Here is a 23,052-nt window from a genome sequence, read left to right as displayed (position 1 = left end):
GAGGCCCAGCCAGAGTCCATGACCCATGGTATCCTGTTCCAGATATTAAAGTGAAAAATAATTGTCCAGGAGACTCTATTTTAACCTGGTACCAAAAGGACCATGGAAACTCAGGAGGTCAGATTTTTCATTTGGCTAAAGAGTTGGGGGTGTTTTGGTAACATGGGAAGTATATGGCACAGAGATAGGTTTCCTTAGGTTTTAAAGCCCACAATCTCATAAAAGGTAATAAGTAAAAACAATACCCGTATTTACCTTAAAAACATAAACCCCAAACATTCATCTCATTTCTTGGCCTTATGTTAGAATTCTATTGCTTCATTTACATGTAGATGATTAAAAATATATATATCAATATAGATATTTTGATTATATACATAAAGCAGAATCAAGGGTTAAAATAAGAACGGAATTTTGGAGTGGGGTCGAATAAGGTGCACAGAATCCAGAACTCCCCGGAGGGCCTGCTGCCCTCCTGAGACATTCTGTGTCTGTGCTGGCAGGAACTGGGCTCCACCCCCGCCAGCTCTGCACTGGCCCAGTGCTGTGGCACTCACGGCCTCGGGAATGACCAGGTGAAGGATCTGGCTCAAGCCTGCCAAGTGTCTTCACTCCATCAGAAGTGGGGCACGATTCCTAGGTTTGATGCCCCTGTAATATTCTACAATTTCCTCGCTGCCCGCTAGTCCAAGTAAGACCATGCGATGCCAACAAAGCAGGGAGCACAGGTGAGGGGCCTAAGGCTCTCATCAGGACCGACTTCTGGGTGGATGTCAACACGTGACAGACACTTGACTGCAACATTCAAGACATTTAAGGCAGTGGGTTCATTTAATGACTAGTTTTCTGAATCAAGGTGTATGGCATGTGCAGACCTGCCATATAACTGTCATTTTCTGTGGTCACACTGAGCAAGGGGCTGTTTCTGTGTTAACTGGCGTGTGGATGACTGGAACGCTCAGAGTGTGGGGAGACCTGGTTTCCCCTAAATACTTACTTCTCTCCTGAAAGCACGGCAGTCCGCAGACCAAAGTGCTGTTGGGAGGATGTGATTGGCAGCTGGCTTCACTATTTTGTGAATGAAAGCAGAAAAGAAATTTTACTTTGACACCGCCCCCCCCCCACCCCGACTGTTTTCCAATCTTCATGGTGCCAGTGGCTCCCACCAGAACTCCAGCCTGACCCATAGAGGACTAAGGCAACGGTGCCAGCATGAAAGGGTTCTTTTTAATTATCTTTAAGAGCAATACTTTATATAGACCATCTTACTATCAAACGAGGATCATGGCACTGCTTAAGAGATCTCACTGGAAAAGGCTGCAAAAGGAGCCCCAGCTCAGGGAGGGGGCCCTTTCTTTCCCTGGCTCTGGGTAATGGGTCCCACATCCAGATGCGTCTCCCCCACCCTCAGCTCAGAAACAGGCTGTGCTTCAAAAGAGAAGCCCAAGAAATGGACTTGGGCTGCATCAGCGTGGTGGCGGCTTGAGGCCACAGGTTCTCCTGAGAGAACACTCAGCTTAGCACAAGCTCTGAGGCTGCCTGCAGTTTGAAAAGGACGCCACACCGATAAGGTGCGCCGGCCCTTTGGTCTTTGTTCCCTTCTGAACCTGTGCGGTGGGCACCAGAGAAGGAACGAAGTCCGCAGTCCTCAGTGGGGTGGGACACCTAGGTTTCTGACCCTGTCCAAGTCTGCAGCTTAGCAGTGAGCAGATTCTGAGCGTAGGCACAGTGGCAAAGAACAGTGTAACAGCCGCTGGTCAATTCCATTTGGTGGCAGCGCGGTAGCAGCAAAGAAAATTCCCGAACAGCTCCATGGGTATCCAGCTTTTGAAAAGGACAGATTTAAAATAAACCAATGAACAGAATTCCTTTTTTAACTATCCAAGGGTTTTAGAGTTTTCTGTAACTGCTCTACCCCCAACGACAACAATAACCAAACCAAAAACATACAGAAGTATGGCAGTCGTGTGGAAGCAGAAGTGACATGATGCCACTTTTCAAGGGGAAAAATGTGACCTCAAGACAAATCTGTCACCATCAGAAATAATACGGAGAATACAAAAGGATCTATCATTGCCTAAAGCGTTGAGCCACACGATTGTGGATACATTCCAAACTGGGTCAGAAATGAAGAAACACACTGATACAGTCACAGGATCTCCTTGTGGGAGCCTGGCCCTGAGGCATGCCACAGGTGGTCAGGGCAGCGCGCCTGTTGGGAGACAGGCTCCTGTGACTCACCCCATCCCCTGCCACCCGCCCCCCTCCCACCTCCCAGGTTTTAGAAAATTGTCATATTCATCTTCTTAGAGAATCTAAGACAATAAAAGACTAAAAGATGTCTGGAAATATGTCGCATAGAAAAATTAACTCTCAGCTTAAAATAACATTCAAAAAGGCACTTCATCCTGTAGGAAAAGATTCTGAGTTGGGTCAGCTCCTCTGAGCTGGGGTAGAAGGGGACAGGCTGTCTGCTTGGAGGGGAGGACAGTTGTAAAAGGAAGTCTGATAGATACCAAGCTTTTTTTTTTTTCCCATTTTTTTCCTTTTTGGTATGTTTTAAGAAAAGCAAATCCAGTAAAATGCATGTCCCTTTATGAAATTCATTAAAAGAGTTCATTTTAAAATAGTTGTTTCTGTTCTTAAAAAAGAAATCAGGTAGGTATGGCCACATTCGCCCCGTGGCCTGGAGCACGGCGTGTCCTCACTCTCAGCTCCCGGGGGAGCGGAGGCCAGGCGGGTCCCGAGGCTGAGGTTCCAGGGTGCGCAGGCAGGAGGCGGGCGGAGGCCGGGGCTACCTACTGCAGAGTCTATGCAGCATGCTGTACACGTCGTCCTCCTGGCTCAGGCCCTCGAAGAAGGGGATGAGGTCCAGCAGTTCCGTGTCCGTCATGTCGTCGAACCAGGACTGCACAGGCACCTGGAAGACAGTGCGTGCAGTGGGCAGCAGAGCTGACTCAGGCCTGGGGGCCGCATCCAGCCTGACTGGTCCCCACACCTCAGTGTTTCAAGATCACCAGCACCATCTTCTTTCTTCTCCCGTCCCAGCTAAAATCAACCTGAATCTATCTGGTTCGGGAGGTGGTTCAGGAAGGCAAAGTTAAGTGTATCCAGTTGGCATGCACTTTCCTGTTTTGTTTTCCTGCTGCATAAAAGGTAGCCAGAACGCAGAATATATAACTACCTTGCGTGTGTGCATACTAAGTTGCTTCAGTCTTCCCGACTCTTTGCGACCCTATGGACTGTAGCCTGCCAGGTTCCTCTGTCCATCAAACACTCTTTCTATTGCATCAAACCACTCCTTGCACCTCAGAGCACTTGCAGTCAGAGGTCACCGATCAGCCACTGACATCTTTGAAGAGAGTAGCCGAGGGCTTCTACTTAGTGTCACTGCACAGCATGGAGATGTGGATTATTGCCTCCCATGCTTCGCAGAGTTCAGTTAAAAGGGCAAGTATAACATCTCAGGACATTCTGAGCCACAGAAAAAGAGAGTCTACTTCAGTTTTAGATAGAGAGGTGGGGAGGGCTGCTAGAAGGTGGTAGCAAGAGGTGCAAAGAAGAGACATAAAAACAAATTCGGGGAAGCCAAAAATGTTTTTAAAACTAAGATTTTTGACCCTTTTACAAATCTAAAGACTGTTTAGAAATGTAATAGTTCATTGGTGGTTGTGGTTTAGTCGGTAAGTTGCGTCCAATTCTTTGCGACCCCATGGACTGTAGCCCTCCAGACTCCTCTGCCCACGCGATTCTCCAGGCAAGAATACCGGAGCGGGTTGCTATTTCCTTTTCTAGGGGATCTGCCCGACCTAGGAATCGAATCTGCATCTCTTGCATTGCTGGTGGATTCTTTACTGACTGAGCCACCAGGGAAGCCAACAGTTGATTATGTAATTAAAAAAAAAAAAATCAACAAGCTAAGGAGTAAGCAAAAAATGACTACTCCTAGGGGAAGGGATGGGAATAGGGGAGAGGGCAGGAATGGACACAAGATTTCTCTGAATGTATCTTTGTTGACAGTTTTGTTTTTAATTTTTAAAAAAATTTTGGCCGCACAGCGAGTCGTGCAGAATCTTCATTCACCGAGCAGGGATCAAATCCAAACCTTCCTATGGTGCAAGCGCTTGTGAGTGCTAGCCACTAGCCTGCCAAGGGAGAACCTTTGGTGACAGTTTTGATGCTAAACCATGTAAATGTGTTCCATGACTGAAATGAAATTAAATCAGTCAGGAAAAAAAGCAACAAAAAAATGAACCTTCATGTATATAAGTTTGGTGACATAACCATAGAAAGGATTATTTCAGGTGATTTTGAAACATAGTTTTCTGTTTGTACAATTGCTCAAAAAAATTCCTAAATGCATTCAATTGTTTTATTGTTAGTAATAATATTAAAACAATGCAATTTTGAAACTGTTAAAACTACACTATAGGATGAATCAAATCTGTAATGATGTTAATAAGGAATCATGAGTTTCAGTGTAAGAGGAGACATAAATACAAAAACAAAAGGAAATTAAATAAAAACTGTTACAATTGAATTGGAAAAACCATTGTGAATTTATGATTTTGTCCTCATTCTATAAATAAAAATAAGTGTATTTTAGCTCTGTCCAGTAGAAAGGACTGGAAGCAAAGGACATCCTAGTAACAATGAGAATCCACCCAAACTGTGGTCTCTAAATACCATTTTCACTCACAGGAACCAGGTTGCATAGAAAAATGGCTGATTACAGGGCTGGGGCAAGAAATGGACAAGATGAGCTTGGAGTATCTTGTTGGGCCAGAAAGCAGGAAGTGATCAAAGACTATTGTTATTTGAAGGAGCATCCACTGGCTATAGGTGAACATTTGAGCATAAAAAGGATAATAGATTAAACTATAACATAAAAAAATCCATAGCTTCATAATGGTACCTAAAAAAATTGGTTACTTCTAGAGATTGCTAGAGCACCATCTCATAACTCTCAAAACAGAAAAAATAAAGAAAAAGAACCAAGACTTTACTCTGATTTCCCTATTCAAACTGAATTGTAGGGTAATCAAGTAATCAATGAGAGTAAATTCAATTAAAAAAAAAAAAGAATTCTAGCCAATAGATGTAGAAAGAATGATAGAGTTTAGAAATTACCATTTTGTAATTTCTAATAAAACACTGGATGTAGGCAAAGATCATCAACAACTGCTCACGTTTTTAGGTGAAAAGTCAATTCAAAAATTGAAAATGGATGGATCAGGCTGATAACACCTGAATCCAAAGGGCAATTAAAAATCTTTAAAAGTGGGACAATCTGATGTTATATGCCTCCTGATGTGACGTCACAGTAAGAACACAATACCGAAGCAATGGATGTACCTACCTTGTTTGGATTCTGATTCAAACAATCCAAATAAAAGAAAATATTTCTAGATGATAGGGAAAAGATGAATACAGACTGGATATTAGTGATAATATCAAGAAACTGCTAGTATTATCAGACATGATAATGGGATTAGGATTTATTTTTTTGGTGGTGGTAGGAGGGGCTGTGCTGCATGGCCTGTGGGATCTTAGTTCCCTGACCAGGGATTGAACTCGTGCCCCCTACAACGGAAGCACAGAGTCCTAACCACTGGACCGCCAGGGAAGTGCCTGGAATTGAGATGATAAAAAGAATCCTTATCTGTTAGACACATTAGAAAATGCATTATGTTGAATTTAACTCATCAAAAGGAGCATACTTTAATATATTTTGAATGTTTGTTCAGTTAATGATTATATACTAAGTGAACCTAGTTTGAACTCGGTTTTTGGTTATAAGAGGAGCAACATAGTTATGGTCTCAAGGAAAAGATGCTGTATGGGCTTTCATTGAGACTGGGAAGCCTGGGCTTGGGAGAAGCATCCTCTCCAGGGCCTGAGCTGAAGTCTGGTGTGGCGGCCACTGTGGAAGGGTGAGCAGTCTCCAGTAGGGCTGACCTTGCCTCCTGGAAATGAAGGGCCAGCGGCAGGAGGGCGCCTCTCCTGTTCTGAGATGTGCTGCACCCAGAGACTTGGCACTGGGAGCTGCCACGCTCCGGGGAGTTTTATGTAGGAAATGTTCCCATTGTCTACTTTTTAAACATCATTAGGAGGTGGTAAAGCCTGGTAGTCTCATTTGAAAACCTCACTAAAGTGTTTTATTCATTCTTAATACTTCTGTTGAAGAGGTCACCCAGACCTTCTGAATTTACAGGGGTCACGAAGTCCTGGGCAATAGCCAGATCCAGGAGGCCGGACAAAAACCTTCTCAGTCATGATCCCAAAGATGCTGAGAAGATACAGGCTCACTGAGCACTTACCCAACACAAGCACTGCCACACTTGATCCTCCAACAATCCCATGAATCAGCATGCCTAGAATGCCCATTTGACAGAGAGGGCAACTTTGGCAGAGAGGCTCAGTGAGCATAAATAACAGTCAATGTCATGTAACTGCTCAATGCAAAGCTGGGATTTCACTAAGGAAAGGGCCACGAAACCCCTGCACAGGTGCTTGAAGGTACAGAAGTGGCAAGAGAGCTTAGCTGGAGCCCTGAGTCCCTTTGGTCTGGGGCTACTTACTGCATTCTCAGGATGGAAGATGTAGGAGGCAGGAGAATTGTCCACGATGATCACTTTGCTCAGCTCCCGCCCAAGGCGACTCAGGTCTTTCACATAGTTCCCACGATGGAAAACACACGATTCCCGGAAGAGCCGGGCCCGGAACACACCCCAGCGGTCCAGCAGGTCGGCCACAGGGTCTGCGTACTGGGAAGCGGGTGTCATGGTGAAGGCTGGGGGCCTGGAAGAGCTCAGGAGCCCTGACCTCCTGCAGCGAGAGCCACACTACTCTTCTAAAAAGGGACTTACAGAACTGCAGATGTTTCAAGATCCTGGGTATTTCCCTGACACCCTGGATTCTTCCATTTCTCTCACTTCTCATATCGAATCCATCAGAAATTCCTGTCAGTTTCCTCTCCAAAAATATCTCGAATCCACCCATATCTCTCTGTTTATACTGTCACTCCCTTGTCCGGGCCTCTGTAATCTCTGGCCTGCAGAGGAGCCTCCCTTTTCCCCTGGGGCCTCCTTTCCACTCACTCACTCACCTTGCAGCTGTCAGAACGGCCGCTGGAAAACACCCGTCAGACCCTGCGCTGGCTTCCTGCCACACTTGGAATGAAGCCCCACGTCCCTGCCAGATCCCACATGGCTGCAGCTGCCTCTCAGCTCCACCTCAAGTCACTTGAGCCACGCTGGCTTTGCACATGGTCGGGACCTGTGCATCAGTGTCCCCTCGTCCCCTCTGCTGTAACACGCTCTTCCCCACTCTCTGCACACACTTCTTCCATCTCCTCAGTTTTCGGCGCTTGGCTTTCCTCACAACCTTCCCAGCCCTTCTGGACCTTCCTCTGCAGAAACTCTCTGGCCTGACAGCTGCGATCGCCTCCACAGAGCTCACCACTACCCGGGACCACGTTATGGTTCCGTCATCCGTCAGGGCCTCCGGCCTTGCCTGCCGTGTTCCCTATGACATCACCAGCACCTTGGGGTGCCTACCTCTTGGTGCATGTGCTAAGTCGCTTCAGTTTGGTCCGACTCTCTGCGACCGTATGGACTGCAGCCTGCCAGGCTCCCCTGTCCATGGGATTCTCCAGGCAAGAATACTGGAGTGGGTAGGCATTCTCTTTTCCAGGGGATCTTCCCAACCCAGTTTATGTCTTGGCAGATGGGCTCTTCAGCACTAGCGCCACCTCTTGGTAGGGCTCAGTAAATACTAGTTGCATCAGCAAAGCGAAGTGTGGACTTGGGATCTGGCTGGTGCGCACCGGGCCACACTGCCCCCTTGAGGAGCTCTGAGCAGTACAGCCAGCCCAGCCCCTGACTGTCACAGGATGTGCCCAGACAGCACAGCCACTGACTTGGAGCCCAGGAGTTTTAAGGGAGGGAATTAGAGCCCCAGTCACAGCTGGGGTTCATCCTGCTTGGCCATCTCCCATGGCCTGGGGAATTTTCCCCAAAGAACACTGAAAGGGATGAAGAAATAAAGGGGTTGTGTCTGAGGGAAAATCTTCATACAGACTGAGTAGCTGGGGCTGGAGGCAAGAGTGGCAGCTCCAGGCCACGTAAGGCCAGGCCTCAGCACCAAGACCCAAGTGAGGGGCACAGTCAGAGGTCCTTAGGGGCCCAGAGGCTCTGCTGGAGAAGAGTGGGAAGCACCCGAGGCTGGTGGTGTTGGGAAGGCCAGTGGAACACATAGCACCCCGAGTGCAGAGCAAAGGCTGTCATGGCTGCAGGATGCAGGGCTACAAGCAGCATCCTGGCTCCATGGGTGAGTCCTCTCTTCAGAGACATCCTGATGGAGCAGAGTGCAGGAGGAGGCTGGGTTTCCTGTTGACCAAGGGAGGTGAGCTCAGGGCTCCAGGTGAGGGTAGCGAAGTGCCATGTGGGTCATTTTTAAGCAGCTGACTGTAGCTAATTTCTTCATAATCATTAACAACGGCGGTGGCGTACATCTTTCAAGGGAGTGTCCTAGTCTGGGGCTCTTGGCCGTGGGGATGTAAGCTTCACGTGGGCAGGGACCATTTCGTGTTCTCTGCAGTATGCCTAATGCCTAGGACAGTGCCTGACACACAGCAGGTATAAAGGACATACTTGGTGGGTGAGTGAATGAAGGAAAGACACGAGACGGGGAAGTAGACCCTGTGGGGCTCTGACTGTCAGCAGAGGTTGCTCAGGCCCCAGGGAAGCAGGCCCGGAGGTCCTGCACACCAACGGTGCTGGCTGGGGGCTGAGTTCAGGGCCAGGCCCTGGGGAGTGGCTCCCTGTCAGCAGAGCTGTGCACTAGGGAGGAGAGAAGCTGGAAGGCTGCACATTTTTTTTTTTTTTTTGCCACATGCACTGCATGGCATGCAGAACTTCCCTGACAAGGGATGGAACCTGTGCCCCCTGCGGTGGAAGCGTGGAGTCCAATCCACTGGACCACCACTGAAGTCCCGGGAAGGAAGCACGTGGGGGCTGATTCAGCAAAGGCAGCCTGGGGTAGCAGCGAGAGAAGGGCTGGAGAGACAGATGGAGGGGCAGGTGGGAGCCGTCCAGGAAGAGAGACCGAACAAGGATGTTTAAGCAAGTGCTGGGGATGATGCCAAGAAAGAGTGCTTTCAATTTTGCCAAAAGAAAAAAACAGCTCTCAATCCCCCAGCACAGTGCAACCTTCCTGTTTGTTATTTCTTTGGTTATCACTTCAGGCGCCTCAGCGGCCGAGAGCACTGTCAGAAGAGCCATCGGCACCACAGCAGTCGTGGGTACCATTCATCCGAAAGGGTACCCACTGGGGAAGATGATGTTCTTCCTGAGGCCGCATTCTATTTTCAGCATAAAGAAGACAGCCTGGGGCTCTTGATTCCCTCCCCACTGGCTCAAGCTTTATGGCCTGGTGATGAGCCTGGCAGAATGGCAGAGAGATGGCCAAAACCAGAAATGCCCAGCCCAGCAAAGCAGCACAGCACATCTGGGAACTCAGGGTAAGAGTCCCCAACATTCAGAGGAGGGAGCCTGCATAGAGATGGAACACGGGGGAGGAAGCTGCCTGTGTGTCCTTGGAGCAGGTCTGCAGACAGGCAGACGTCTAACCTGGACTCTGCAGAGCTCATCCTGGGCTCACTGAGGTTCCCTGAGGTGCCCATGGAGACACTCTTGGTGCCACCAACAAATGGATGGCATTGGCCCTGTCAGGGCCAGGGTTGGAGACACGGACATGGCAAAGAGCTCTTTCGAGGAGCAGGGCCGGCCTTCCACACAGTGCAGGCACCTCAGTTCACCTGCAAAAGGACAAACTCACCCACATGGCGGGAGGCAGTGCTGTGAACCTGCCAGGTCCCTCAAACACTGGGTCAAGGCAAAGAAACCACTTTGTTTGGTCAGGGCCATTGTAGATGCTGGGTCAGAGACTCAAACCAAACCGCGGGACCAAAACATGCGTGGCTTATTTTATCATCATGAATAATTATAATAAAGAATGAATACCAAGAGCAGTGACCGTGTGACAGTGCCCAGCACAGCACATGGGAGACTCAGCAGGGGCTCCGCAGGCCCTTGCTGAATAGGAGTCGGGCCCTGTGCTAAGCTCCTTCTCGGCATTATTTCATTTGATCCACCCCACGAAGTAGATGGGATCATCCCTATCTCATAGAAGAAACTGAGGCGAGGGAAGTGAAGTGACTGGCCTGAGGTCCTGGGGCTCTTTAGGGCAGTCAGAACACTCATGAGGCCTCCGTGGGTGGATGAACCTTTGATGCTTATCCTTCCCTGAAACCTGGGTGAGCTGCTAAGCCAAGTGCACAGAGGCCTCAGCCAGTCACCAGATGAGATGCAGACGCCTGTCTCGGTCACACGGGACACGCCTGTGGTTTCCTGGTCTGTGGACAAGCAGCCTCAGCAGCAGCACGCAGCAACTTTATGGAGCGTTTGTTCCCAGTGCTCCTGTCGCTATGGTAACCCAAAAGCCTTTCAGGCTGGTGCTGTGCACATGGCCTGCATCTACCCCATCTGGGGTGGAAACCTGTCACCATGGAAACTGCTTCCCCCACCTTAACAAAGGGCCGGTTGACAGACAGGGGGCAGGGCTGGAGGGGCTGGGCTCTGAGGGCTGGGGGCGCGACCCACCTTGGCCAGGCTGGCAGTAAAGAGCACACATTCAAACAGCTGTCCCATTCTCTGGAGGAACTCGTCCACGTGTGGCCGCTTCAGCACATACACCTGCAACGGCAGGGACAGCATGCAGGTCAGTCACAGCCACCGCCGAGGAAGGCCTGGGGCCCCGAGAGCCCTGGGGAGGAAGAATTCCTAAGCTGGTTCCTGGTTCCTGTCTTCTGCCCCCAGGAGGACTGAACGAGGGGCTGTGTAATATAACATGGCACTGAGGACCAGATACCCCTCACGGTGCACTCCAGGTCAGAGTTTGGAGCAGACTCCCCACCCAGGGGGGAAAGAGAAGCTGAAATGGTGTGGAGGCTTCTGGGGATTTTCAGAACCAGTGAGTGGAAAGGTTGGGCCACGTTCGGGTGACCCAGAGCCTTCATTTCACATGTGTTTCATGGGACATGCTCTGGGTCAGGCCGCTTCTAGACAGAGGCCGTGGTCTTGGGTGGTGCTTCTGGTGGAGGTCGGGGCGTGGCCCACTGCCCAGCAGGTCTGGGATTGCTCCGGTGGTTGCCTACTTGATTGGAACCCTTCTCCTGCCAGAAGGCCTGGGCTGGACGCACAGGAGCAGTAGGGCTGCGTGAAGGGATTCCTTGTCGGTGTGGGAACCGTCTACTTGACACACAACATTAACTCTGCTTCAGTCTGCTCCAGAAACAGATGCTTCAGGGGATGTGAGGCCAGCCTACTCTTAGCCCCAGCAATCAGGCATCAGAAGCAGCCGCCAAGCACAGCGGGGCAAAGGACCACCTTTGCTAGAGTGGCTGGGCTCTGCCCCCAGCTGGAAGCCTGAAGAGATCTGAGGAAACATGGGAGCGGGGAAAGAAGGCAGAGCTGGCGAGAGGAGGCAGAGAAGGTGGGAGGAGGGAAGAACTAATTAAAACTTGAATAAATTTCACTTGAAATTAGCCATTTCCCTAAAATAATTCAAACTTGTTAAAATTCAGTTCGACTCATATTCCTTCAGTTCCAGCTCTGGCCTCAGCCTGAAGTGGTTACAAACGTGAGGGAAAACACAGGCCTTGCCCTTGAAGAGCTCACAGTCTAGAGCAGACATTCAGAAAAACAGATCAAAATAAACATGCATAATGAAAGCTGCAGCATAAGGATAAATTAGTGATGATAAACTTCCCTCTCAAGGGGAGGGAATCACAAAAGGGAACATTTGGCCTGGACCTTGAAGGATGAATAGGAGTTCACCAGGCTGATAAGGATGAGAAGTGAGCTTCCAGGCAGAGAAATTAGTTTGAGCATGAGACCTTGCCTGAAAACACTTGGGGTATTGGAGAATGGCCAGAGCTCTGCTGACCAGCCCTTCAGAGGCAGAGATAAAAGAGGGGGAGATGGGGATAGAAAAGGCTGAAGATGTAGTGTAAAAGGCAGGTCGAGGTGAGTATGCATGGGTTGTGAACGGCAGATGGAGCAGGCTGGAAACCCTACAGGAGGAGGGGCAGAGGGGAACGGGGTTCTGCTCCATACAGAGGAAGAGCTGCTGACAGAGGAGTTTACACAGGTGGAGGTCTTGGTGGGAAGCTTGTGGCTGAGGGAAAGGGCATGTGGAGGGAGGGGCCAGAAGAGCAGGATGGCCAGGATGGGTGCTCTGCGGAGTGGAGAGGCCTGTGGGTAGGGTGTGGCTGCAGTAGCTCCAGGCCTACCCTCTGCTCAGGAGGCTGCTAGGTGCAAGGAATGGGTGCGGCCTGTGATCCGCAGTCTCCTTCGGGATGCTGCTTGGAAAGCAAGTGTTGCTACATGCAAAGGGCAGGAGAATGGTCTGGGGACTATGGCGTTGGTGCCTCTGACAGAGAGGAGGGTCCTGGGCCCAGAGGCTGGCGTCCAGGCCCGCGTCCGCGTGCAAGTAACCGAGAATAGGCCCCTTGGGACCTGCACAGCCTATCCTGGATTACTTGAACGAGGCCACGGCCTTCGCCAGGGCCTTGGTCCTCCTCTGGGCGCCTGTGGCTTCATTCCCTCAGGAGAATGAGTTTTTGATCCCAGCTCTGGAGTGTCTACCACCAGGTGAATCATAGCACAGTCTGGAGGGCTGGAGGAGCTGGGCAGCTTCTTTGAGAATGGGCTGGCCACAGCAAGTCAGGTCCTGAGGGCCATGCTCACAGTCATGAGGAATGAAGGGATTCATTTCTCTCCTAATTTCTGTCATGCCAGTGGACAGCTTCTCCTTCATCCCATTATCTTGTCACACGAGCCAAGATAATAAACGTGGAAGCCTTAACTGCTTCTCAGATGCAGAGTTAATTCTGTGGATGCTTCGGCAAATGTTAAATGCCCAAGTGCCTGCCATTCTGGCTCCCTGATGGCTTTCCAAAGCATGAAGTGTGGAAGCACCAGGGACAGGCTGCTGGCAGGACCTCCTGGCAGGGGGGGAGGGAGGGACTTGAGTACCCGGCAAAGAGCCCTGTGTCAGGAACAGGAGACTGGAGCTCTCATTTTAACTCGTCCTATTGTATGACCTTGATCCAACCCTCTCCCTGGCTGAGCCTCACTTCCCCCATGTGGACAGTGAGGTAGCTGGACCCGTTGACTCCCAAGGCCCCACCAGCTCTGACACCCTGCATTCAAGGGCCAAAGAGACTACCGACATCTCCAAGGAAAGACCCTTGACCCTGTTATGACTCAAGCACCAAGGGTGAGTTTTCCTCCTGGGATATAAACACACCAGGCCACAGGCTCTCCCTTTAGATCTTGGGGTTGACAAAGAAGATGACTGGGGCATTTCTGTGGAAAACCTACAATGTCTTCCCATAGTGTTTCCAATATTTCATAAGTGAAACTATTCCTAGAGGAGCTTCATGCAATAAAAAGGAATATAAGGGGAAATAAAATATTGGAACAAAGATGCATGCCAACTGACTAGGGCATCTTTATTCAAAGCTTCCTGCTGATCCAAAAATGCACACCCTTCCTCCTTTCCCTTTTGGGTTGGGCTTTCCTAAATATTAACAGAACATGATTCAGGAGTGACAAGGTCAGTCTGGAGTGGCTGGCAATCTTTGACAGTCTTTGCTGAGAATCTACTGTAAAGTCAGTGACTTGTGACATTTCCCTGTTGCCTGCTAGGAGAGTAGCTAAAGCAATTACATAGCGAAGTTAATTAGACCATCAAGCTAGGCCAGTGGGGGATATGGAAACTTCTAAAAGTCTGCATCAAATCAAAGAACTATTTGAACCTGCAACCACATCTAATATTTACAAATAGATTATAGCTTCCCTTATAAACGAAGCATAAAATTCATCCAAGTGAAAAAAAAAAGGCAGAAAATCACTGAATTTTTAATAAAGTCTGCCTCCTACTGATTCAGGAACAAAATGATTACTGAAAGGGGAATTTAGAAATACAGTTCATAGAAAATGTAATTACTAAAAAAAATGCTAACTGAAACTCAGATTTAGCTTTGATTTCTTACCTGATGTATAGTTCCATCAATTTCAACAGGAACAATAAAATCAGCATTACTAATAGGCTGGAGAAAGAAGAAACTATAATTAATATGTCTGAAAGAACAAAATAAAACTGGAAACTTTAGCACCAAAAAAGCTTGCCTGGACTAATGTTTTTATTATGGGACAAAACAGTTCAGGGGGACATTGGAGCATGCTTAGGTTCCTCAAAATAAACATAAGCAGGAAAGAATATTATTTTCTGTTCTGAATATTGTTACATTTCAGCATCTTTATTACCCGCCTAGCCCCAACCGCAAAGAGTGCTGCACCCAGCTTGGAAACGAGGCTTCTCCAACCCTGGGCTCTTGCCTAGAGTGGCAGGAACCACTGCTGGCCACCAGGGGGAGGAGGCGAGCGCCTGACAGCCCTAGAGGACAGTGCTTGTTTAGTTGCTACGGCGTGTCAGACTCTGCGGTTGTAGGCTCCTCTGTCCATGGATTCCCCAGGCAAGAATACTTGAGTGGGTTGCCATTTCCTTCTTTAGGGGATCTTCTCGACTCAGGGATAGAACCTGCATCTCCTGCATTGCAGGCAGATCCTTTACCACGGAGCCATCTGGTAAGTTGCACAAATACAGACATGTTCAACACATGGGCCCAAAGTGGGGCCACTGGATATATGGGGTGAGGTCAGAGGCCACAGACCACGACCTTGGGCAGGCTCTTTATCCTCTGGACCTTGGTTTCTCCTGTCTTCCACAGTTAGAGCAATGGGTCTAATGAGTGCCCATGGCTCCATCCAGCCCTGCGCGTCAGTGATTTCCAGCCTTGCCTGGCTGTCTCCTGCCCTGGAGGTGGGGGGGTGGAGTGGGTGGGAGAGCCACCACACCTTAGACTGTTCTGCACTGTGTGATACAATACCTAGCACAGTCACAAACATCTGCATATTTAAAGTAACCCCACACTCAGTGACACTTAAAACTCAAATGTGATTCTTCAGCAGTCACTATTTTCTCAACGACTGACTTGCATACAGTTCTAAATGGAATTCCACAAATCAAGTGGAAATGAACAGGCCCAAGAGAATCATGAGATCACAAACCCTTGGGATAAGGAAGAGAGGAATAGAAGGAGGGAGACTGGGTGTGATGGTCCCTGGGCAGGGGCAGAGGGTAGAGAGTCTCTGGTGAGAATGTGAACTAAAGTCTGCCTTTAAGTCCATTACTGTACCCACACATTGTTCTTTAAGATATACACTGAAAAACTGTGGAAAATACTGGGTCACAGAACCAGTACTAAGCATCCAGTAGAGCACTTGAGCCTTAAGCTTACAGTTTCTTCACTGCTTTGGTTGGAAGGTCACGGATGAGCTTGGTATTTTATAATTTCACAACTAAAATACAGAATGAGCCGAGAAAACAAAAAGCTGAAGGAAGAAGTTCTCATAAGGTCTATTCCACAAAGTATATATAACAAGGGGGCCAAAGCCAGGGCTGTGAACATGTGTCTCTGGGTCTGTGTGCTCTATAGTTTCAAGGAGAGAAGTTCTTAGCTTTCAGGTTCTCAAAGGGCTTTGGGATGCCCAGAACCTTAAAAATCATACAATATTCTGCTTGAAGATGCAGGCAGCTCAGGGAGGGAAGAAATGAAGACATGTTATTCACATCACCTGTGTATCAATGCCCTCTGAGCAGGCCCTGGAAACACCAGGGCCTCCCAAGGCTCCCTCTCTGGAGCCACGAGCCCTCAGTAACCTTGGGCAGTCTGCCTGGTGATGCCCATGCTCCCAGAGCTGCTTGCAAGGAAGCTGGCTATGCTGTGATGACAACTGACCCTTGCCCTAAAGGCCTTTGCTCCTCAGGGACGTGAGAAAGTCCTGAGCATCCTGCCCACAGGGGAGGAAAAGCTTCCAATGCAGTTCACAGTTGAGTTGGGATATAAGGTCACTGAATCCTTGGGATCAATCCTGGGAAGGCCCATGTGAGGCTGTGGAATGAGTGGTACCCATATGCTCCAGTGGTCAGCCAGGCCATTTCTCACTGCCAGGAGGGTGTGTGGCCCCTCCTCCACACTCCCAAGGACTCCAGGACAACTGCCTGGCCCCGACCTGTCAAGGAGGATTCTGTTTAGTGAGAAGCAGGCCCAAAGAGGTATGTTTCTGGCAGAAAGGTCTGCAGGAAAATTTGATAGCTCTCTTGCACTTCCCATACCGCCATCAAGGAGTGACTGACTGGCTGGTGTCAGACACACCCTTCATCTCAGGTGGTGCTTTCAGGTCTTCCAGCAAAGTCAGCAGGGTCATGGGCCGGTGGTAGACAGAGGAAAATGGTCTAACTGGCCAGCAACAGGAGGGCAGTTCCATTACCGGAAACATCCCAAGGAAAACAGGACCAGGACCCCATACGCTTTCTGCTTCTCCCCCAACGCACCAATCCCCTATTCTCAAACTTTTTCATCATTTGCTCATTTCAAACAACTTTAAAAATTGGAAAAATGATTAATTAACTCATTTCTTAGGAGTACAGCCATTGCTGTTCCTTCCTAGAGGCCCAAGCTTCCCAGGTGGCACAGTAGTAAAGAATCTGCCTGCAATGCAGGAGGCCTAAGAGACACTGGTTCGATCCCTGGGTCAGGAAGATCCCCTGGAGGAGGAAATGGCAACCCACTCCAGTATTCTTGCCTGGAGAATTCCATGGACAGAAGAGTCTGGAGGGCTACAGTTCCTGTGGCTGCAAAGAGACATGACTGAGCACATACACACATACATGGAGGCCCTTGGGTAGTTTGTAATTTTGGCTGCTATTCTGGTGGGGAGATGGAGAGGGAGGCGTGAGGGAGGTGACGGAAGTCAGACTGTGATGCTCACGCTGAGCGTACTGCAGCCCCTGGCCTTCAGGAGGGAGGGCATGCAGGTGGATACACACTTAGCCATGAAGCTAAGGAAAAACTCCAGCAAACTCTTGTCATGAAAACCATTAAGATAAATGACTGAATCTGTTCAGATGCCGTAACTCTGAAAGTCTTCCAAAACTTGGTCTGGGAAAATTTCCAGGATAGTCAGTTGCTTGCTAGTTTTCAACTGTGTCTCCCCTTGTCATTCCCCATATAACCTGCAGCTCGCACAGTGCTCAGTTACTCTGACAAACACACAGCGGTGTCCTGGGGCACTGCCTGCCTCGTGCCACCTGGAAAGTATTTCTGCGGGGGGCAGAGTGCTGGAAAACTTAAACTGCATAAGAATGAGGTCTCAGGGATATTGGCAGCCCAGTGGATTTTTTTCCTCCCAAACTAATTATGTTAATATTCAACTACTCGAGTTAATGTTCACCTGAGTTAATAACCAACTGTTACTGGGATTTTATGAACAGTGAAGTCATATGCCAACAAACCACAAGCTTTCATCTTTTTAGTTTTCCATTTTCCAATACAATTGTAGCCAAATCACAAAGATCACTGATCGTTTTTTATGTTGATTTACCTTAAATGAACTGTGCACCAATGTTTCATCTAAATCGATGACCACACATTTCTTTCCATAGTCAAGCACCGTTACCTCTGGAAGGAGGTATTTAGCTGGTGGCTAAAGTCGGGGGAAAAAAAAATCAATATTATTACCTTTATATAAAAGATCAACTAATTCCCTTATTATTGTGTTACACTATGACAGTGAGGTTAGAAATGAAACCAAACATTTAAATGTCTGGTTAGGTGCATCATGGAATTTTATTAAAAACAATAGGAAGAAGTAGCTTACAACTGAAGTTTTACCAAACAAATACTGTGCCACTGTCTGAACAGCTATGATGAGGGCCTGGGCTTTGGAACCAGACAAAGCTTGGCTGGAATATCCGCTCTCTTTCATCAGCTCTGTTTCTTGGCTCTGAGTTGGGAGAATAATACTTACCATAAAAGGTTGTTATCAGCTATAATTGAAGTAAAACATCCAGCATTCTGCCTGGCACATGTGTGGTAGCTATTGCTATTATTAAAATGGACAATATGAAAATGAATGTTCAATTATAACAGCTATTCTAACCATGCACCCCATGTTCTGGGGTCCTATTTCATTTTAAACTCACTATGGTATGTAAGTATATTTTAGAGCTATACTGGACCATAGTATTTTTTTAAGTGACTGAAATTCTGAAAAACCTTTAAGAGGAACTATAGAACCACCAGCAAAATGCAATCCAAAGTGAAAACTGAAAGTCACTCAGTTGTGTCCAACTCTTTGTGAGCCCACCCATGGCCTATACAATCCATGGAACTCTCCAGGCCAGAATGCTGGAGTGGGTAGCCGTTCCCTTCTCCAGGGGAACTTCCCAACCCAGGGATCAAACCCAGGTCTCCCGCATTGTAGGCAGATTCTTTACCAGCTGAGCCACCAGGGAAGCCCAGCAATCCACAGTGACCTCCAGTAACAGGAAACAGAACTAAGACTGGCCCACACGCAGTGCCCTGTGCTGTGCGTGCCCCGCTGTGGTACAACACGGGGTGAAGGTGGCGCTCCATCCCTTTAGTCTGTCCCTGGCAGTCACACTTGAATTCACATGCTGTGTGTTAACCAGAAAACCCACTGATACGTCTTTGTAGTAGCTGACAATCTTACGGTAAAGAGGTCATAAGAGTTAAGGAAATGCTGGATATCTTCAGCCAATCTCAATTTTTGACTTAGAGTATTTATTTCTTGGGCCTTGCTTCAGTTTAGAAACAATTTTAAGCATTTCAGTTTACTCTCTGGCATATTCACTACCCAATATTAACTAGCTAATTTTCTGTCCTGGAGGAAGGTCAGACTCTGTTCTGGAGTTAATGCAAAACAAAACAACAAGAAAATCTCTATCTGCCCCAAGCCACTGAAGAATGGACAAATTAGCTTATCAAATAAAACAAGAAGAAAGAAAAGTAATCTAGAAGTATTTACTTTCAAATGGCTTTCTTTCTTTCTTTCTTTCTTTCTCTCTTTTTGGTTCAAGTTGAACATTAGTCAAGGAATTTGTTTTAATTTTGGACTTCAGCTGGTTCAATAGTGAATGTAACACAGGCGGTCAACAGGTTAGGTAAATTTGCAAATGCAGTGATTATCTTGGCTGGAGGGCTTGTGGGGTTGAGCAGGATGAGCCCTGTGTGGAGACAGGAGCGTTTCTAACGCCAGGGGCTCTCTCTATTGAGTGTGTGCGCTTCATTCTCTCCAACATCACCCAGGAGAAAAGGCCCTTATGGCCTCCCAACTCCTTTGGCGCTAACGAATGCTCACAGGCAGAATCCTCGATGGCGTGGCTCTGGGAAAGACGTGTCTTAGACCTTGGGTGTGGGATCCAGGGTCATGGAAAGGACTCTGACCTTCATTTCAAATCAGCAAGCGACTTTTATATTTTAAAAAATGAAAATAAACCATGGGAATTTCTTGGAAGTCCAGTGGTTAAGACTCAGTGCTTTTCACTGCTGGGGCCTGGGTTCAATCCCCGGTCAGGGAACTAAGACCCTGCATGTTGTGTGGCATGGTCAAAACAAACAAACAAACAAAAAAACCCCCTGCAAAACTTGCAAGAAGTTCTGTATCAAAAAGAGATTTAAAAAGGTATGGTGTAATGAGCCCAATAAATGAACGTAATATAGAGAACTGGGGTTATTTCTGTTGTGTGGACCATAGCAGAAAACATACTTGCAACGAAAATAAAAATTTTTTTTTTAATTTTCTATTTCATAATTATGTAATAAAAACACATTCTGATTGTAAAGAATATAGACACATAAAACACAAGTATTCCCTCTTCCATATCCCCCATTCCTTTCCCCAGGTGTCCCCCTTCTTAGTTTGGTGTGTATCTGCCTAGACCTTTTTCTATGCATTTATAGACTAAAACAACATTTTAACTTTATGTAATTGCCAGCCTGGAAAATAAAGATCTAGAACTTCTATCCCGAGCATATCTGAAAACATCAAAGATCTGCCAAAAGTGGCTCAGTTATTTTCCAAGCTCAAGAATAAAAATTACTTTCTTTGCAGATTTAACCCACACTTTACAAGCATTCTTTGAATTACCAGTAAGGAAAAAGCCTCCCCATATTATTTTAAGAGAGAAAAGAGTGAGTGGGGTGAGAGGCATAATAAGCAAGCTATTGATTTATCATTTGTGCTGCAGAGAACAAGGCCAGGCTGGGGCCATGCACTGTGCGGGGCGGGTGGGGGGTGGAGTTTCGTTAATCCTCAGCCTGGTTCCTAAATGCACGCAGCTTCCCAGAAAGCTCGGCTTTAGATTACTGCCAATTCTTCAGACCATGGGTAAGAATTCTCCTGGACAGCTGCTGTGTCCTCGGAACATGCAAGGACGCTAGACACCTGCAGAAGTGTTCTGTGACTTCAGTGACCTGCTCAGGTGATGCTTGAATCATTAACTAAAAAATGTCCTGAGGCAAATTTTCCCTCAGACCATCATAAAGCTGAAGAATAGGAGAAACACCAAGCATATAAAAAAGGAGCTTTTTCTGAACACGATGATTTGTTCCAAAGCATGGGTGGGCATGGCCAGGGGGTGGGAATAGGGGCAAGAAATCATGGGAGGTGAGGCAGAGGCTAGGTCTGGGGAGGGCACTCACACCAGTGATCTTCCTGGGAGTGGAAGTGAAAGTCCTGTCTTGGTCATGGACTGGCAGCAGGAATAGCTGATCTAAGGTACTCACCCCATAGCACACTCTCACAAACCTTACAAATGCAGTGCCTCTTCTTGGGACACGGATGGTGGTCTGTGCATTTGAGGTTTCAGGCACTGAGTCTGCACACTGTCCCCCACCATCCCCACGCCTCCAAGCTAAGGGCAGAGTCTCAGGGCTGTGGGCAAAGGGGACTCGACACCACCTCTAATGAGAGGAACTGCTCTGCTTATACGCTTTTCACAAGGTTTGCTGTTTATTAAAGGCTTCTTAAGCCAACAGCACAGAAACTTAACTGTTAGAAAACAACTTTCTCCTCTTCTCTTTCAACATTTTTATGGCTCAGCTGCACTGTCTCGCTGGTGCGGTTGGTCTGTTATTCCAGCAACAGCGTTGAACTATGGGGTCAGGTCTACACTGGGGCCAAAGCATTGAGTGCTCACGTTCAGCCTTACCACCAAACTTTACTGTTTCCCAAACTGTTCTCTGCTTTGTTCCTTACGCTTCGGTACCTGACCTTTACCGGACAGACCATGAGGGCCTCAAACCCCAGCTCCCAATTGGGAGTCAAATGTTACTAAGCAGCACGTTGAAAACCAAGTCCAGACAGAGATATCACTTCCAGTAGGTGTACAAAAGATGGGTTACTCAGGACATGATGCGGGGACAACTGACTTGCCATTTGGAAAAGCAAATAAAGCTGGACCTGGGTTACGTGGAAAAGCAAACAAGGGTGAATTTCGACTTCACACCTTACATCAACATAATCCAGATGGATCGAAGATTTAAGTGTGATAATGAAATTGTTAAAACACTAGGAGAAGATGTGGGTCACAGTCATAGAGTGGGGAGATCTTTCTAAGCATGATGTAAAGTTCAGAAGCCATAAAAGATTTCCCTATACAAAATTAAACTTCTTTGTGGCCAAAATGATTATGGACAAGGCCGAAAGATATATCATAAATTTAGGGGAGAGTGCTAATTTCCCTGAAGTTTGAAAAGATAACAGTATAAATGAATAGGGAAGGAGAAATACACATGTACAATAAACTTGTGAAAAGATGTTCATATTCATTCAGGAAGAAATACCAATTAAAGCAATAAATCGATACCATTCTTTACTTTTAGATCAGCAAAGATTACAGTATTTCCTAACTACCATTTTTGATAAGGGAATGGACTCTTGGTGGGAATTTAAACTAGGTTTTTAGAGGATAAATTGCCTTTAATCTACCAAAAATATACAGTATACCCTTTGACCTAGTATTTCCACAACTAGGAACTGATCGCCTAGATACTATCACTCAGGTGCACAAACACATAAGCACAAGAATATTTATTTTTAAGAGCACAGAAGTGGAAACCAAGTAAATGCCATCAACTACATGTAAAACAATGAGGCAGCTTGCTACGGACTAATATCTGGAAAGATATTCAAGGTATCCTGCTAAAAGCGAAAACAATTTGTAATACTCTCGCTTGTTTAAAGATGCTTGTGTTGATTTAGAAAGTTTTTGGCATACAGAAAATACTAGTATACTAGTTTCTAATATACAACAAATACTAGAAGGGTATTCTAAGGAGTGAGATCAAGTTGGGGGATTTTCTTTTCTATTTTAATCTTTCAGTATTTTTTTTTAAACCATGACTTTGAATAATGAAAAAATATGAATGAGGGCTTCCCTGGGGGCTCAGTGGTAAAGAATCTGTTTGCCAACGCGGGAGACACGGGTTTGATGCCTGATCTGGGATGACCCCACACGCTGTGGAGCAACTAAGCCTGTCTACCACAACTTCTGAGCCTGTGTTCCAGCGCCCGTGCTCTGAAACAAGAGAAGCCACAGCAATGAGAAGCCGGCACACTGAAAACAGAGAGCAGCACTGCTTGCTGCAAGTAGAGAGAAGTCTGCACAAATAAATAAAAATTAAAAAGCATGAATGAAAAACTGAATAATGAAAAAATGAGCTGAGTAAAAAACAAAAACAAAATCAAAAGATCCAACCTGCACATATAAACTACAGCATGTGAATAACAAAAGGAGGACTTGTGAAGTGAGCAGCAGCGATGGGCCTCCAGTTGGACCTCCTCTGGGCACCTACAGGCTCAGGGGCACCTTTGTCTTCATGGGCTGGACAAAGCTTTTACAGGGCATGAGGACTTGGTTTGGAGGCTCAGTACAAACCTGACTTCTGATCCTGTGGGGCAGTGCTCCAAGCTCTCAGGGGCTCTCAGTACTAACCACTGCCCTTTCTGGACCACAGGGCAGTGTTACTGTTTATGGAACCTGCAACTTTGACAG

At 47.3% G+C, this 23,052-nt stretch overlaps 1 protein-coding gene and 2 non-coding genes across 3 annotated transcripts in view; 1 reads left to right on the top strand and 2 right to left on the bottom strand.

Moving 5' to 3' along the window:
- Positions 1–2,783: 2,783 nt before the first annotated feature.
- The window catches only part of CTDSPL (CTD small phosphatase like), a 121,356-nt gene continuing 101,087 nt past the window's right edge, over positions 2,784–23,052 (bottom strand). Inside the window, exons 4-8 of the mRNA NM_001193081.2 lie at positions 17,577–17,678; positions 14,123–14,179; positions 10,665–10,757; positions 6,582–6,767; positions 2,784–2,920 (exon numbers count right to left, since the gene is read on the bottom strand). Coding sequence (NP_001180010.2) covers positions 2,795–2,920; positions 6,582–6,767; positions 10,665–10,757; positions 14,123–14,179; positions 17,577–17,678 — 564 coding nt within the window. The 3' untranslated portion in view covers positions 2,784–2,794. The remainder of the gene's footprint in view (positions 2,921–6,581; positions 6,768–10,664; positions 10,758–14,122; positions 14,180–17,576; positions 17,679–23,052) is intronic.
- MIR26A-1 (microRNA mir-26a-1) lies at positions 12,535–12,624 on the bottom strand. The gene has a single exon (NR_031150.1). It is a non-coding gene; the product is annotated as a microRNA mir-26a-1 (primary transcript).
- On the top strand, positions 12,535–12,624 carry MIR26C (microRNA mir-26c). Its single transcript, NR_036381.1, has one exon. It is a non-coding gene; the product is annotated as a microRNA mir-26c (primary transcript).

Source organism: Bos taurus, chromosome 22 (genome assembly GCF_002263795.3).
Source record: "Bos taurus isolate L1 Dominette 01449 registration number 42190680 breed Hereford chromosome 22, ARS-UCD2.0, whole genome shotgun sequence".
Taxonomy (NCBI): Eukaryota; Metazoa; Chordata; class Mammalia; order Artiodactyla; family Bovidae; genus Bos; species Bos taurus.
This window is presented reverse-complemented; position numbering and strand designations above follow the sequence as displayed.